Here is a 14,664-nt window from a genome sequence, read left to right on the forward strand (position 1 = left end):
CTTCGTCACCACCGAGCAGAGGCAAAGCTTCTCTTCATCCTAACTCAGCCATCGCACACGCTTTTGAAGCAACACGTAAGAGGATCTTAGCTGTGAAGCAGCTTATTAATCCGAGAGCAAATGAAATGCAACATGGTGGTCCTTGATCCACATAAACCTAAGAATGCATCATGAACCAACCCTGTCTGCACGCGCTTTCTTTCCCCATCGGCTGCATGAGAATCAAGAGCGCCTTGTTAAACCAAGCCCATAGCTGGCAGGGCTTCGCAACAAAGGTGTAACGAATACCTCCCTGCTTTGTTTATGCATTACACGATGGCCTGGTTATGCACCTGAATGACAGCACCTTCCTGGGCAGCAGGTCTGTAAGTGCTTTAGAAGGACCTACCAAGCTCTAACAGATCCCTAATGCTACTGGAAAGAAGCAATTCCTCAGGGAGATGCTGCTGTAGCCAAGATCAGGTGGGCCAGAACAGTACAAATGCTTAGAAGTCTGTCCTTGACCAGATACTCATTCTGGAATGCCATCGTGCCAGAAAAACTCAAAGGTCAGCTCTTATCTAAGCATGATGTAAACACATTTTTGTTTCATTTGCATGCTTCTACTTGAATCTCAGAGGCAGTCAATGACACGGCCACTTACTGCAAGCAAGCTACAAGACACACCGTTAGTAGCATAACTCTCACTAAAGATCTAGAAGCAAGTAAGCAGTTTCTTGGGGGAAGTCAGGGGCATCCACAGGAGCAATACACAGCCAAGGGATGCTGATTGAGGAATGAGACAGAAGTTTTTACATGCATTAAGATATTCCATCTCGCTACCAAAATTAAGATAATCAGGGTGAAAGTCTTCCTTCTAATAAGTAAATTCAGCAAGCTGCAAAATCCAGCCATACTTGAGCAACCCTGCAAAAAAGCCTTTGCTGTTCTGTGCCCATACAAACGTAAAACAATGGTTCTGTACAATAAGCTGGCCCAAGGCAGCTTCCCAGTGGAAAAGTCAGCTCTTCCCCTTCCTGTCTCTTAGCACTACTTTGAAAAGAATGGTATTTAGATGTACTCAGATGCTTGTACTAGCTCTTAAGGTTGACTTCAGGAGTTTTGCTAACAAGCACAAATGTGCATTCAGCCTCAACTTCAGTAATGCCAGAGCTCATGAGACCCAATGTCAAAGCACTCATGCCAACAGGACAGTCAATGCTGGGAAGACTAATTACTAAATACCCACAGGCATAAACTTTAAACGAGGTTTGGTGGGCCTGGCCTAGATGCCAGTATGCATACACACCAGCTTCTGAACCTACAGACAATAGAAGGATCATTCTTTTTATTAGCTTTAAAAATCTTTGGCTTTTAAGAGTGCTCAGGAGGTTGGGGAATGTAAAGGCATGACTAACACAAAGGGCAGAAAAGTCAGCAAAGAATTTCACGCATCATGTCTCTGAATACCGCACTTCCTCTTGGGATTAAGATGAGTGGCAAAGAAATTTCACTTTGCTAGACAACACGTGAATCTATGAAACCCACAATATGGGAAATTTAATATTACTTTGGACAGAATATTAATCAAATGTCTCCTCTAATAACTATTACAATACTTATAAATGCAATTTTACTACTAATCCCAACAGTAAGTTTGTGGACTTTATAAAACATGAATAAAGTTATTAAACTCTCTTTTCTAACAGCACAAGAACGCCTTTATGTCCAGCCAGCAGGGATCACATGCTCAGCTACTAGCTTTGCACTGGGAAAAAGCCGAACTCATGCCATGTTTAAGACTTCACATACAGAAATTCATCCTATGCTAACATCCCAAAAACACGATGTGACATTTAGCTGGAACTTAATATTCAAGAGCTGTAACATCTGTTTATCAGCACTCATCCATATGAGTGTGTTCTTGGAGGATGCTGAAGTTACCAAGTACACACACTGTTCATGTCCACCTACCCAGTTCAGTAAAATTTGTGTCAACACAGCACTCGACCAGTCATTAACATTACTTTGGACAACAGGTATCAAAATACGTTCCATTATTTCTCCACAGGTCTGAACAAACCCAAAATAGCGCAGGTATGCAAAAGTCCTGGCGACTATTTCCAGCCCTGATCAGAAAGCCATCCGCATTCTAGACAGGACCCCTGTGACTGCTACAGGGAGCTTTTTGTCGACCACAGCTATACTTCACAGACTGAGGTTTAAGTTCAATAGGTCCATCAAGGTGAAAGAGATCATCCACTGACGCAAGAAAGATTTTACACAGACTAGACACAGAATATGGCCTTTTAAGAGATTTGTGCAAAATACTGTGATATGCACTCCTAGGGAAAAGTCTTGTTTTTAGAAGAAAAATCCCCCTTCTTCCTTGACCTGTCTCAAGACCTTTTGCCTTGACAACCATCTTCCTCCTCCACACACAAACTGACACCTAATACTTATGCAAACAGCATCCAGTTAACAACATAATTATGAGGCTGTTGTCATCATTTAATGCAACTCACAGACAAGAATAAAATTCCCCAACAATAAGTTCCAAGATTCAAGAGAAGAACACACTCACTTCACACTTCCACTGGCACTTGGACCAAATCCTTTCAGAGGTTTTTTCCCAGGCAGTTGGTTTAACAAAAAAAGTAATTCCCCAGTCACAAACATGCTGTCAGCTACAAAGATTCAGGCTGGCCTTACTTTATATAACTGGTTTACAACAAAGATTCCCATTGTAAAAAGATAAACATTTCATTTCAGGGACAGGTCCAACACATCATGGAGAGAACTGTTTATAGTATTTTGGGTTCATATCTGCAGCATGCTTGCAACACTCCAGCCAGCCAGTATTTCCAGGACTTGCAGCATCACAAGAACACCAACGACTACCATATGCATGAAGAATTTTATCTTCAGTGTTGCATGTGCTGCCTGAACTAGGCAGTGTGCTGCAAATCACTCCACACTAGTTTTAACCATTACTTCTCTGATCTAAGCCCATCAAAAAAGAAGTGTTCCTACCAAAAAAAACAGATTTTCCATCTGACACTTCACCTTGCTCTCCCCCCGCCAGAGGTAAGCAAAGCATGACTTGCTACTTACAGCGGTACATGGGGTTGTTCTGGGTCTGCTTTGGTCAGTTCCTCTTCTTCAACGTCAGACTCTCCTCCCGAGCTGCTGTCAGTGACATCCGAGTCAAACGCTTGTTCACTGGATCTCAAGTTGGCCATACCACTGGCCGTGAATCTCTCCAGTTCTTCTGATATCGAATCGCTCTTCAAGAAGCTGCTTAGGCCTTCTGAAGTAACTGTCTCACTCGCAGCTTTCCTCAAGGCTGCTTCCGCTTTTCTGGTCAACATCAGCTGGCTCCGATGCCTCAGGGGGTCCAAAGTGGGAAGCTTGCTCAGAGTTTTCTCCAAGAAGCCACCCAACTGCTGCTGGATGTGTCTCTCCACCTGCTTTGCCTGCACCACCTGCAAGCGTTTCTGCAGCCTGCGGGCACGGTTCTCAATGTCTGCCTGCCGTCGCAGCAATGCCCTCGTCCTCATCTCAGAGTCGAGAGCACTGTGGTGACCCACCAACAGAGAAGGTTTCTGCTCCTCCAACTTACTGCTCCCAAAGTCAGAGTGACTAGCAACACCAGGCAACCTAGTCTCTCCACTGCCACCCTCGAGCACCCGCTGTTGCTCCATGGAATTAAGGGAAGATTTGTTTGCAGTGCTATTATTGCTAAATGGAGTTGTGTGCTCTGCATCAAGGCTTCTGTGTGGAAGAGTGCAATTGGTCAACCCGGTCTTCAAGTCCCCCAGTTCAGAACCTCCTGCATTATAGTCAACACCTTGGAGGGTAGCAGAAGGAGGAGCACACTTCCCACCATTCAGAGAACTAGAGTTTTCATGGTCTGAATTGGTACTTTTGGCCAATTTCTTGGCCAAGCCATTTACAGGCGCTTGTGGGAGAGGTGGCTGGCTATTAGTACTCATTGTTTTTAGATTCTCCAAAGTGAATTCCAACACTGGTTGCCTCCCCAACAGATCACTTGTTTTCAAGAAGGACTGAGATAAGAGAGTGTGAGATTTAAGGACTGTCTGCTTGTTGAAGACTCCTTGCAGCTTCAGAGGCTCTTTTGAAGAAACAGATGTTACATCCGAGCAGAGATAAGAGGCTACTAGTGGCTGCAGCTTGCCCAGCTCTTCCTTCGTAGGGTTGTTTCGGAAATCTAAACTGGGATCCTCCGGAGCAATGGCTTTCCTTTTGGTGCCGTTGGCAGCCAGGAGGATGTTGTTGGCGTTGCCGTTGCTCTCGGCACTGCCAGGCGACAAGGTGGAGGACGGGGGAGCCAGCTTGAATCGGATGTGGTGAGCTTCAGCTGCTGCGTCAGTGAGAGCGGGCGCCATCGCAGCCATTCAGCACAGAGAGACGGGAAGTCCAGCCTCTCCCGGTGCCGAGGCCAGCTCCACTGCCTCCCACTGCCTCTCCCGAGGGCAGCCTACAAAAGGTAAGGGAAAAGAGAAAGTTAGGCATTGCACTTGTAGAAAATAAAACAAACAAGAGGGACAACAGCAGCGAGACTTAACGACTTAATGCTCTTGGTAAAGCCACACGAGCTCCACGTTCAGCGCAGCATCCTCCCTCTGTGACCACCAGCCCTGGGCTCCGCAGAGCCATCCGGGCACCAGGCAACTAAAAAGAGAAGTAGCAACACGCAAGCTGGTCCTCAGGATCTCCCAGACCTAGTGCCTGCCTGTAACTCCTATTCTAATCTTTCAGTCCATCCACCGAGCACAGCCTTCATGAAAGGTCTGGCCATGGTTACACCTATTCCTCAATGCCAGCAGCTCACCAACTTCACCTTTAAAATCCTTCAGCTACATCTATAAAACAGTTTTCACTGCTTCTACTGCCAGCTCAGGTGTATTAAAAATGACAAATTAGAACTATAACATGTAACACAGACAGGGCTTGAGGGGAACAAATCTCCATATGCTTAAACTCCCAGTGGTTAAAGAAACCCCACCACCCCACACCCACTGGCAACCCCACCGCTTCCCTGAAAGCCTTGGATTTGAAGAAAGTCGTTTCCCTGGTGTATATGAAACCTACTTTTCCCAGAAGTACATTTCCGAATAAGCCAGGTGATTTCCAATGTTAGCTATTCCCATTTCTCTTTCAAGAACATGGATAAAGATTAACCCACACGCACACCATGACAGAGCAGTTCTACACTGACTGTAATAGCAAGCCACGGCTTAACTAAACTAGATCAAACAAGTTAAGAGACATAACCAAAGACCTTTCATTCATGTATGTACACTGCAACCATTTCCCACCCACCCACCTTCAAGTTTCTGGTCATTTACCTACCTTCTTCACCACTAAAAGTATCAGTGTTTTTTAATGCCTTTTTTTAAACTGCGTTCACATAACCCACTGTGCTAACAGTGCAACAGTTACTTTATTTTCCTTTTGCTGAAAAATTTATCCAGCACCTTCATAAGCTATTTCAATGTCAATTTAATAACAAAAAGTTGCCCTGAACTCTTGCCCGATATGCCAATCCTCTAATTTCACATAAATTTGCAGAAGCTTGTTGTAGCTGTTCATTAACACACCCCAGTGACCAAATTAATATACCACTTTACAGGAAAAGCGAGGACTATCTATAAAGCTTGAATATGTTGAATGAGCAAAATTTAACAGCCAGTTTTGTTTCCAGCCTCATTCAGCTGCACCACAGTTGCTCCCCAGTGTCGGACCAGGTGCTTCCCCATAACAGGGACCATAGACAGACATTAGGGCTGAAAACCACTAAATACTAAAACCTGAATTTTTGTGAAAAGTCAGAGATGAGTTAGAGAAACCAACCCACCCCCCCAGGGAGGGAAGGCCCACAGGACAAGCGCAAAGTAATTTGCTCTGTTTGGTTTCCAGTGAGCATGTACATTGGCCAACTGGCAGGCTCATCACCAGGTCTCCAGTTCAGGCCACCCACAGTCTTGCTAACTAACTCTCTCACCAAATCCAGTTAGGTGACACAGAGGAAGAAGACAGGGAAGAAAGGATATGCTCACAGAGGAACTGATCTAAAAAAAAAAAAAAAAAAAAATATATAAATTGAAGCTATTCTAACAGAAGTACAGGGACACCAGAGATGGGTTCAGACTTCAGAAGTCCCTTGTTGACAGAACTTAGCATGTTTTGGAATCAACTATACCTTGTCCTTACTGAAAAAAGGATATCGCATGCCTAAAAATCTACTGCACACTCATCGAAAATGGCTTTTAGTCACCACTTGGGTCCCTAAATAAAGACTGAACATTACTATTCAAGGGGAAAAGAAAAAAAAATTTTTAAAAAAGGAACTTGCAGGGAACTTTCCACTTGTAGCCAAGATGCTCTTGGGAGAGGAAGGAGAAAAACTGTCAGAATAAAGGACTTCCCCCACTCCAGCCTCCTACCAAGACCTTCACTACAGAGATATGTACACTTGGAATGACTGTTCCTAGTGGGTGCTCTCAGTTCTGCAGAAACACGCTGGTCTGTCTTCCAAAGGAAGACTCTGGATCAGTGCTCTTCACCACAATTACCACCACAGCATTGCAAGGTATCAAGGGCAGCTTAGGAAATACCCATACTGCAAAAAAGCAGAAAAACCTGCACTTGGTGCTGACTGCAATGATTCTTCATGAATATATTTGCACTACACTGCAGCCATTTAGGAGTTTACCTAGGCTGAAGAGTATTTTAGAGCAAATTTGTAGGTCATCAACTTCAGTTAAATTAACAGAAGTAGAAAAAGGAAGCAAAACTTTCATACTGCCTTTTCCTCCAGGTTAGCAAACTCACTTTAAAAAGAAAATCCTCCTACTAAAGCTACTGCAACCCTCCTTGGCTTCACTTTTAGTTGGGTGGACAGCATTTAAAATACTTTGGAACCCTGGAAAGCCTCCCTTAAGAATAAAGCTTTGTTCTAGCAGCTTAAAGATGACCTCCAAAAGTTATTTGGTGTATTTTTTAAATTTTATTTAAGTCCTTATAAATTATCTGCATGCTAGACAGCACTGGTTTTTCTAACACTGAATTAGATCTCTACTCTTACCAACAATCCTTGGAAAAAAACATTAAGGAACATTTTTAAGCATGTTCCTCGCCCACCCCGTTTATAAGTTTGGTTGTTATTAAAGCCGTATTACACTTATCAGTAATTTCTTCCTAACAGGGAATTGGAGGGAAGAGGATAGCAAGGCATCTCTCTGAGATGACCATAGGAAGGAGGAATAAAGAAAAGAAAAGGTCATTCACACAGACACAGTCTGAGGAACCTTCAGAGCATTCTGAAAATTCTGACAGTAATTCCAAGAATTATACTGAATCTTTTATCTGCCTCTGGGAATCAAACCACGCTGGCAAGTTCTACCCAAACTGCTATCACCATCAATATTAGTAGATTGATATGAGCACCCACAGGTCCCTTTTTTCAGCATTTCTCCGCCAAGGATCTACAACTCCCAGCACTTAAGTTGTCATGCATGTGACCAAGAGGCTTCTCCTCCTGCAGAAGTCCTGCTGGTAGACAACTGTCAGAATAACCGGATTACCGCTCCAGTTCCGCCACCACAGCATGCCTGCTACAGTACAAGCTCCAGTCCTGCGCAGCTTCAGCAGCCGTGGCACAACACCTTGTGCTGGACTTCACTTGGGAAGATCCAAAAGGAGCTGCTTCTGGCAGGCCAACGTGGCATTTACAACACGTCTTAAGATAATACTCAAAATCCACAAGCACGTTCTTCATTTCACTTTAAAACTAGAGCACTGCCGGAGCAGTTAGCATTAATTAACAGAGGAAAGATGAAAGGCTCTAGTAAGCAGGTAAAAACAGGGTAACCGTAACTCGCCCATCTTCCTTCACTTCCTGAGGAGTGCATGCGAGGCCACCGAGGGAGGAGAGCCACCAGGCCTACTCAGGTGGCTTCACCCACAATTCCACGTCAACTACACCAACAATCAAACTCTTACCACTTTTTAAACACAGAGCAGAAGGAAGAGCAGGAATAAGGTCGAGGCAACGAGGGGATGTTAGAAGAGGCATGAGGAACGGGCCCAGTCACACTATACCCCGGAGCAGCTATCGGGTCACGACACCCCTGAAAATAATCCTTCAGTGTGCTGACTTATTCAAGACCATCTGCTTTTAAACCCAATTTTACAACCAGACGTTGAAAGGAGAACTGGGTTTCCAAGCACATGATTTTGTGCAACACCCCAGAAAATAAGCCCAAAACGAACATGGGAAGATTTTGCTCTCTGAAATCTGTTACAAGAGTTTCAGAGGGAGAAACCAGGCACCTGTGCTTCCAGTGAGGTTCATGAGAAGATCAGGGGAGCTCTGAGTCCTGGACATGGGAAGTATCAATAGACTCTCCTTTGCCCACCCATCTCAAAACTCGTTCCAGTTTCTCTCCTGAAGGGCTCTCCATGCCCTCCCACCAGCAGGTCTCCTCGCAGACACGAGTTCCCCCACGGCCACCGAGCCCTGCACCCGCCTGGCTTCTGCCTTCAATCCCTCCCAGCACTGCCTGGCGACACACACATCTACCTTGCGTATTTATATTCCCTGAATTACAGTTTAAACACTTGACATTATATCCAAAATTCCTGCACACACTGTCTAGTTTCATCACGTGCCAAACCACGCTGGGACTGCTCTTTATAGCTGCTGCGAGGCCTCCTTACTTCCCCAGATCTGCTCCTATGAGGCACTCGCCCAAACCCACCTGGGCGCATTCCCCTTTTCCTACAACTTGCACAAGAAATGAAGACAGAAGAGGTTGCGGATGGTCATGCAGAGACTTAAGTTCAACACACACGTAAAGGACAAATAACCTCCGTGTTAAATGCAAGCCTCCCCCCAGCTGACTACACGACCACCCGCGCAGACTCCTTCACCTCCAAAGCTCTGTCCTACCCAACAAAAAGGTTTTGCAGAGGATATGTACATGAAGGTGTTGTTGCATTAGAAGCAGTAAAGGCAAAGCTACCCTGAAGGAAGTGAGTATTATACCTATTCCCACTTCCCCTCTCCTCCCCCACTACGAATCAAGAGTGCAGCCAACTCTTGAATTTGTGTGGTTACAAATGTCTTTTAGAGGAAAAAAAAAAAAGAAAAGCTAGAATAAAATCCCTATACACTTCATTTTGCAACGGAAATACATCATCTATGCTTCTAACCTCAGCAGTCAGAGTACATTAAAAAGTAGGTACTCAACACACAAGCTAACACTCTGGGCCCTAGAAATATCTTCCGCATCAAAAATGTACATCTACCAAAAGTTATACCTATTATGCATAACAGATCCTCTACATCCCTTTTGTTATCACCTTTCAACATGTTATAGTTGTAAGACAGATGTTTACCAATTTAGAGAGAGATTTACATGAAAAGTAACTCTCAAAGCTTTAATTAAGGAAATGCGACAGACAAGTACAGGACGATAAACTTATTGATAAGCCAGCTATCACGTGCAGTTTGGCAGACTGTACGCTTATAATGACCTACATTTGGGAAACAGGCTTTTTTTTTTTTTAATATTAATGAAAAAAAGATTAAGAACATACATAAGGACCACAGAGTTTTTACAATATATACATGAGTACCTTCCACGTATATTAACACTACAGACTCGCACCTAATCTCTCTGAGAAAAGTAAGAATTTTAATATTAAGAACATCCCACGGAATGGTACTTATGCACTGGAGCAAATAAGAAAGATATTATTGAGCTCCGCTTTTATAGCCTTTGTTTCCGACCAGAAGCCCTCAAGATTAAAATAAAAGCTGCTGGTTTCCACTTGCTGGTCTGCACGAGTGGCAGAGTCTTTTGCTCAACTCTAGAAACAGCAATGTGAGGCCTCCTTCTTCAAGAACAATTTTCTCTTATGCCTGTGAATTCTCATTGGATATAAATAAATCAATTGCATAATCTGAGGGAGAGACAGTTTTATCAATATGATGTCAGAAAGAAAAACAAAAGCCACAAAGCAAGATTAACTGTCATTTCCCCAATCAAAAGTCTGGAAATTTGAATAATTACAAGCAAGAATGCCTTCACCTGGAAAATGAAGTGGCTGGAGATAAAAATACCCACTGCTGTTAAGTCACTGTTCAGAACAAAGTTGCTGTTTACAGTCAAATAAAAAGAAATGTGGTTTAAAAAACAATAATGGGACATTTGCGCAAAGAAGCAGTCTGACAGAGACAAAAAAAAAAAAAAAAAAAAAAAAAAAAAACCAGCCTTAATTGTGAAATCCGGGTCTCCCCCCATCCAGTATCAGAGATATTTTGTTTTTCTTTCGCATAATCTGGGCAAGTTGCCCAGGAAATATGAAAACCTGAACTCAGGACTCAGGGAGCAAGTTAAACAAAAAACAGAATTGCCTTTTATTTTTAAAGACACATTTTCATTCACTACATGCAGTCATACCAACCTTTGCTCAAAAGCATAAAACTGTTACCAAAACTTTTACCCCCAACCCCTGCCCCGTAAATGGCACCACCTTAATACTTCATGTTTTAAAACAAGGCATACGCTGTCACTACAAAAAGTCTTTTAGAGTTCCTTGCATTAACTGGCCATGTCCTCAAGAGGAAATAACAGAATAGAGAGGAGCAGAATTAAGTGTCTCCAATCACTAGATCCCTGCCCAATCTGGTAGACTCGTCTCCAGCTGAGTTTAAATACCTTATTTTGAATGGAGTTCATAACACAGTTCTCCAGGACACATATGCTCAGCTAACTGCAGATCTCAGCTTTTATTGCTCCTCGGATCTCAGAGGAGAGAGAACAATCCACAAAGACTGCCACGGCAGCAACTAAAAACAAGATGACATGAACTCCAGAACAGAGATATACATTTAATAGAAGGTGATGTTCAATCACACATCACAGGTTCCTTTTATGGACCATAATTACAGCCTGAACTCAGTTTGCTGTTTCTCATTTAGCATAAGGCAACTTGACAGTAACCTTTCCTATCATATCCTCTGTCACTGCAGACCTCAACAGGAAGTTATAAAGATTTCAGAGAGAGGACTCCTAACGTTTGATAAAACTGAAAGTGAGAAATCTTTAAGGTCCATCTTCTGCTAACGTCTCTGAGGCCCGAAGCAGCTCCCGATACAGAAATATATATTTCAATTAAACTTTTCAAAAATAGCTAGGTTTTTTTTAAAACACTTGTCTTTCCACCAAATCTGCAAAAAGTAAGTTTGCGGGAAGAGATTAGCTAAGGAACAGATGAAGATGCGGCCTGTTCAGGCTGACAGCTACTCCCATTTCCTCTCTTCAGATACGATTTTGTTACCCTTTTTCCTCATTTTATTAGATAAACAGCACAGTTCCATCACTAAATTCAGATACTGCGCTGTCAAAACTCTGTCCTCCAGAATTAAGTCTTCACGGCTATTAGCATATTCCATTTCGCTGTTTGTCTGACTCTCTACACTGACTTATACTTTGGCAGTCATCTGCTACCAGCGGTTCATGGCAGGGGGAGATCCATACTTATTTCTAACTTTCTTTGAAACCTGAACAGGATCTTACCCAAACTATCCTCTTCCAAAAACACAGGTCTGAAGTCGGGCCGAAGAGGACATGCACAGGGTTTAATGGAATTATGTTTACTCAAGTCCTGCATCACCAGGACTCTTGCTGATTTGAGTATGACAACTCCTTGCCCAGCTGAGAAAAAACAGAAAGCCTTTATTCCAATTTAAACGATTTGTTACAGAAAACTGCATCCTTGAAGACGCAGCTGAACTGCTATTTACAAGGAAGGATTCTCAAACCAAGCGGTATGCTGAAGTCTTTGCTGCTTTTCAGTCCAGATTGACATTGTATTCCTGGAAGTTATGACCAGGGACATGGTATTTATAAAATGCAACAGCGGAAACGGTCCTTCTCAGATCACCTGCCATTCTGACGGCCTAAATGCTACCAGGCTCTTTTTAACGAAACGATAAACATTTTGAAGAGAGGCATGTGTGCAGAACTTACTTAGTATTTGGTCTAATCAGTATGTGACCCACCTGAGACACTTCCTCTGCATTACATTCCCATTCAGGCATAAGCTGGCCCACCTGTTTCCCACACAGCGCAGTAAAAAAGTGCAAAATCAGGTGCTGTTAAATGGGGACGGGCACAGATATCACTGACCTACTCTCAAAAAATAGTTCCAGAAAAATATAATTTTCCTTTTCTGGAAAATTAGATGGAATGGGGGGGTGGGGGAAAGGCCTACAAATCAAAATATGTGGTGCTCACCCTCCCCCCCCCAAGCTTTACCCTTTCTCTGCCTTGGTAGGGCCTAGGAAGTCCTCTGGCCTTATCTTTATTTTGCTATACATTAAGTCTTATCCTCCCTGGAAAAGTCTTCCGAGGTTCCTAAGGACATGCACCACTCGCTGCCTGAGCAGAAAAAGGGTGGAGTGCTGAAACTCCAGAGACAGTCTTTGTTCAGAGCGTTCATTAGATAATGGCAGTTGCGTTCACAAAAACACAGTTATAAACAGGGCAAAAGGAAGTGACTTTGGTCAAAGAACTGCTCAGTTTTCACCCCTCACTTGCATGATGTCAGAATTTCACCAGTTCTCCAGTTACCAAATGATCTCTGAGAGCAAATGAGACTCAAATACAGCATTAAAAAAAATAAAAGAAAAAAAGAGGAGGGGGGGGAAGCCTAAGAGAAACACACAGCCACATCTGCCTGGTCATCTGCTGCTTTATCACCTCTGAAGAGGGAACACAAGTCATCCTCATTGCTAAATCATTACAAATCAGCTATAACAGTATCACAACCAAGTTCCACAACTAACTGCTCCTGCAGCATATCAATCCATTAAGCCCTACACAGCTGTGCTACCTTGGCAGTGTGGCTACAAAAAAAAAAAACAAAACAAAACAAAAAAAAAAAAAACAAAAAAACAAAACCAAAAAAACACCACACCACCATACCCATCCCTCCCGCGCCAAAAAACATGCCGCCCATATCTTGTCTTTGACGGTGGCCGACAGCGGACACCTTGGGAAGGAAAAGTGAGCAGCCCCGGGATCCTGGTCCCATCGGCGGATCGGGGGTTTCCCGAGCTTTGCCTTTACAGCCCCTGGGTCGACTCTGCTTCGTCTCCCCCTTCGCCGATTTAAAAGGCTGCTGACTTCTCCATTAAAGAAATAATATAATCAGATTGAACGGCGCTACTACCCGCACCGCTCCTGTGCCAGAATGAAAATTCAAGAGGACTACGCTAAAGCAGAGGAAGAGCATCAGAGGTTTCTCCATGAAAACAAAGGCTATAAAAAGGACAAATAGGGTTCTAAAGAGAAAACACTCCTATACAAACAGATCCCTAGATTCATAACTACGGTGGAGGTTTAGTCACACACACAGAGATACGTAACACTTTAACTGCCCCCCCCAAAGTGTTTTATATCCCTGTCGTCAGCGGGACCATGCCACGGCTGAAGTACTCTCCTACTTCCCTACCTCCGAGAAACGGGCTTTTACCTCGCCTTATTTTTAGAGGCACAAATCACACTGTACACAACACATGACATGATGTAACCACGAACAGACATGGCCCAAACCAGTTCAAAATATAATGGTCAGTCAAAACAAATAAAAAACCTGCAGTTCCTCCCATATCCTGACCGGTTTCATGGAAAACTACAGTTTGTCATTCAAGTGCATTTTACATAACAGGCAATATAATCTATATCGTGCCTGTGTTTTGATCCACCTGTACACACAAATTTAAACAAGCGGAGAGACGACACCTCGGTTTGTAAGGAGGGTCTGCTTTTTTTGTAGAAAATAAGGCTAGTTTCCAATAAATTTGCCCGCTGTATTTTTCCTTTTACATGACCCCCATTTATACCCCAAAAGGATGGAAATTTCTCTGTAATCAAGCACTGGAAGATGCTAATCCCGTGATGGAAGTAAACACACGTACCGATCACGGAAAGCGTTTCAGGACAGCCGTGCTCCTGCAGCTTGTTTGAGAAAAATAATTCTGGATCGGCAGGGCCGGTTCGAAAAAAAAATAAAAAATAAGCAGCCGGAAAGTAAATACAGGAAAATGGCTTAGCAGCTCAAACCCACATGAAAAATTACGCTATTGTATACCCCGAGAGAAGGGGAAAGCGCACCGTGACACATCCACGGCTCCCACACGCAGACACCGGTGACAGCGCCGGGAGCCCACCGGGATTACCGGAGACCGCTACGTTAATATTTTCCAGGCGGATTTGGGGACGGAGGAGCTGCTCCCCTCCACGCGTTTTGCAAGATTGAGGTTATGCAATTTAAATTTTTTTTTTTTCTGTTTACTTTTAAAACTTCGCGTGTGCCCCCCCCCCCCCCTCGCCTCACCCCCCCCCCCCCCCGCAGGTTAGGGAATGGTGATCCCCCCTCTCCCTCCCCCCCCCCCCGCCTCCCCGTCCCTTTCCCTCCCCGGCGGGGGGGGGGGGGGGGGGGGGGAAGCGGGGCCGGGCTCCGCCGCCGCGGGGCCGCCGGCCACGTGAGGGGCCCCGGCCCGGCCCGGCGGGACCCCACCGCCCACCCGGGCGCCTCCGGGCCGGGGATTTTCAATTTAAAGTGGCGCCATCCCCACCCCCACCC

The 14,664-nt window shown here is 44.2% G+C and overlaps 1 protein-coding gene across 5 annotated transcripts in view; it reads right to left on the minus strand.

Moving 5' to 3' along the window:
• Positions 1-14,664, minus strand: part of KANSL1 (KAT8 regulatory NSL complex subunit 1) — a 101,773-nt gene that overhangs the window by 77,732 nt on the left and 9,377 nt on the right. For 4 of the 5 annotated variants that reach the window (XM_030021440.2, XM_030021443.2, XM_030021444.2 and 1 more), the window contains exon 2: positions 3,094-4,480. In XM_030021440.2, coding sequence (XP_029877300.1) covers positions 3,094-4,397 — 1,304 coding nt within the window. In that variant the 5' untranslated portion in view covers positions 4,398-4,480. Of the gene's footprint in view, positions 1-3,093; positions 4,481-13,996; positions 14,017-14,664 lie in introns of those variants that run through there. The other variant, XM_030021441.2, reaches the window with a different exon arrangement.

This window comes from Aquila chrysaetos, chromosome 8 (assembly GCF_900496995.4).
Source record: "Aquila chrysaetos chrysaetos chromosome 8, bAquChr1.4, whole genome shotgun sequence".
NCBI classification, from domain to species: Eukaryota; Metazoa; Chordata; class Aves; order Accipitriformes; family Accipitridae; genus Aquila; species Aquila chrysaetos.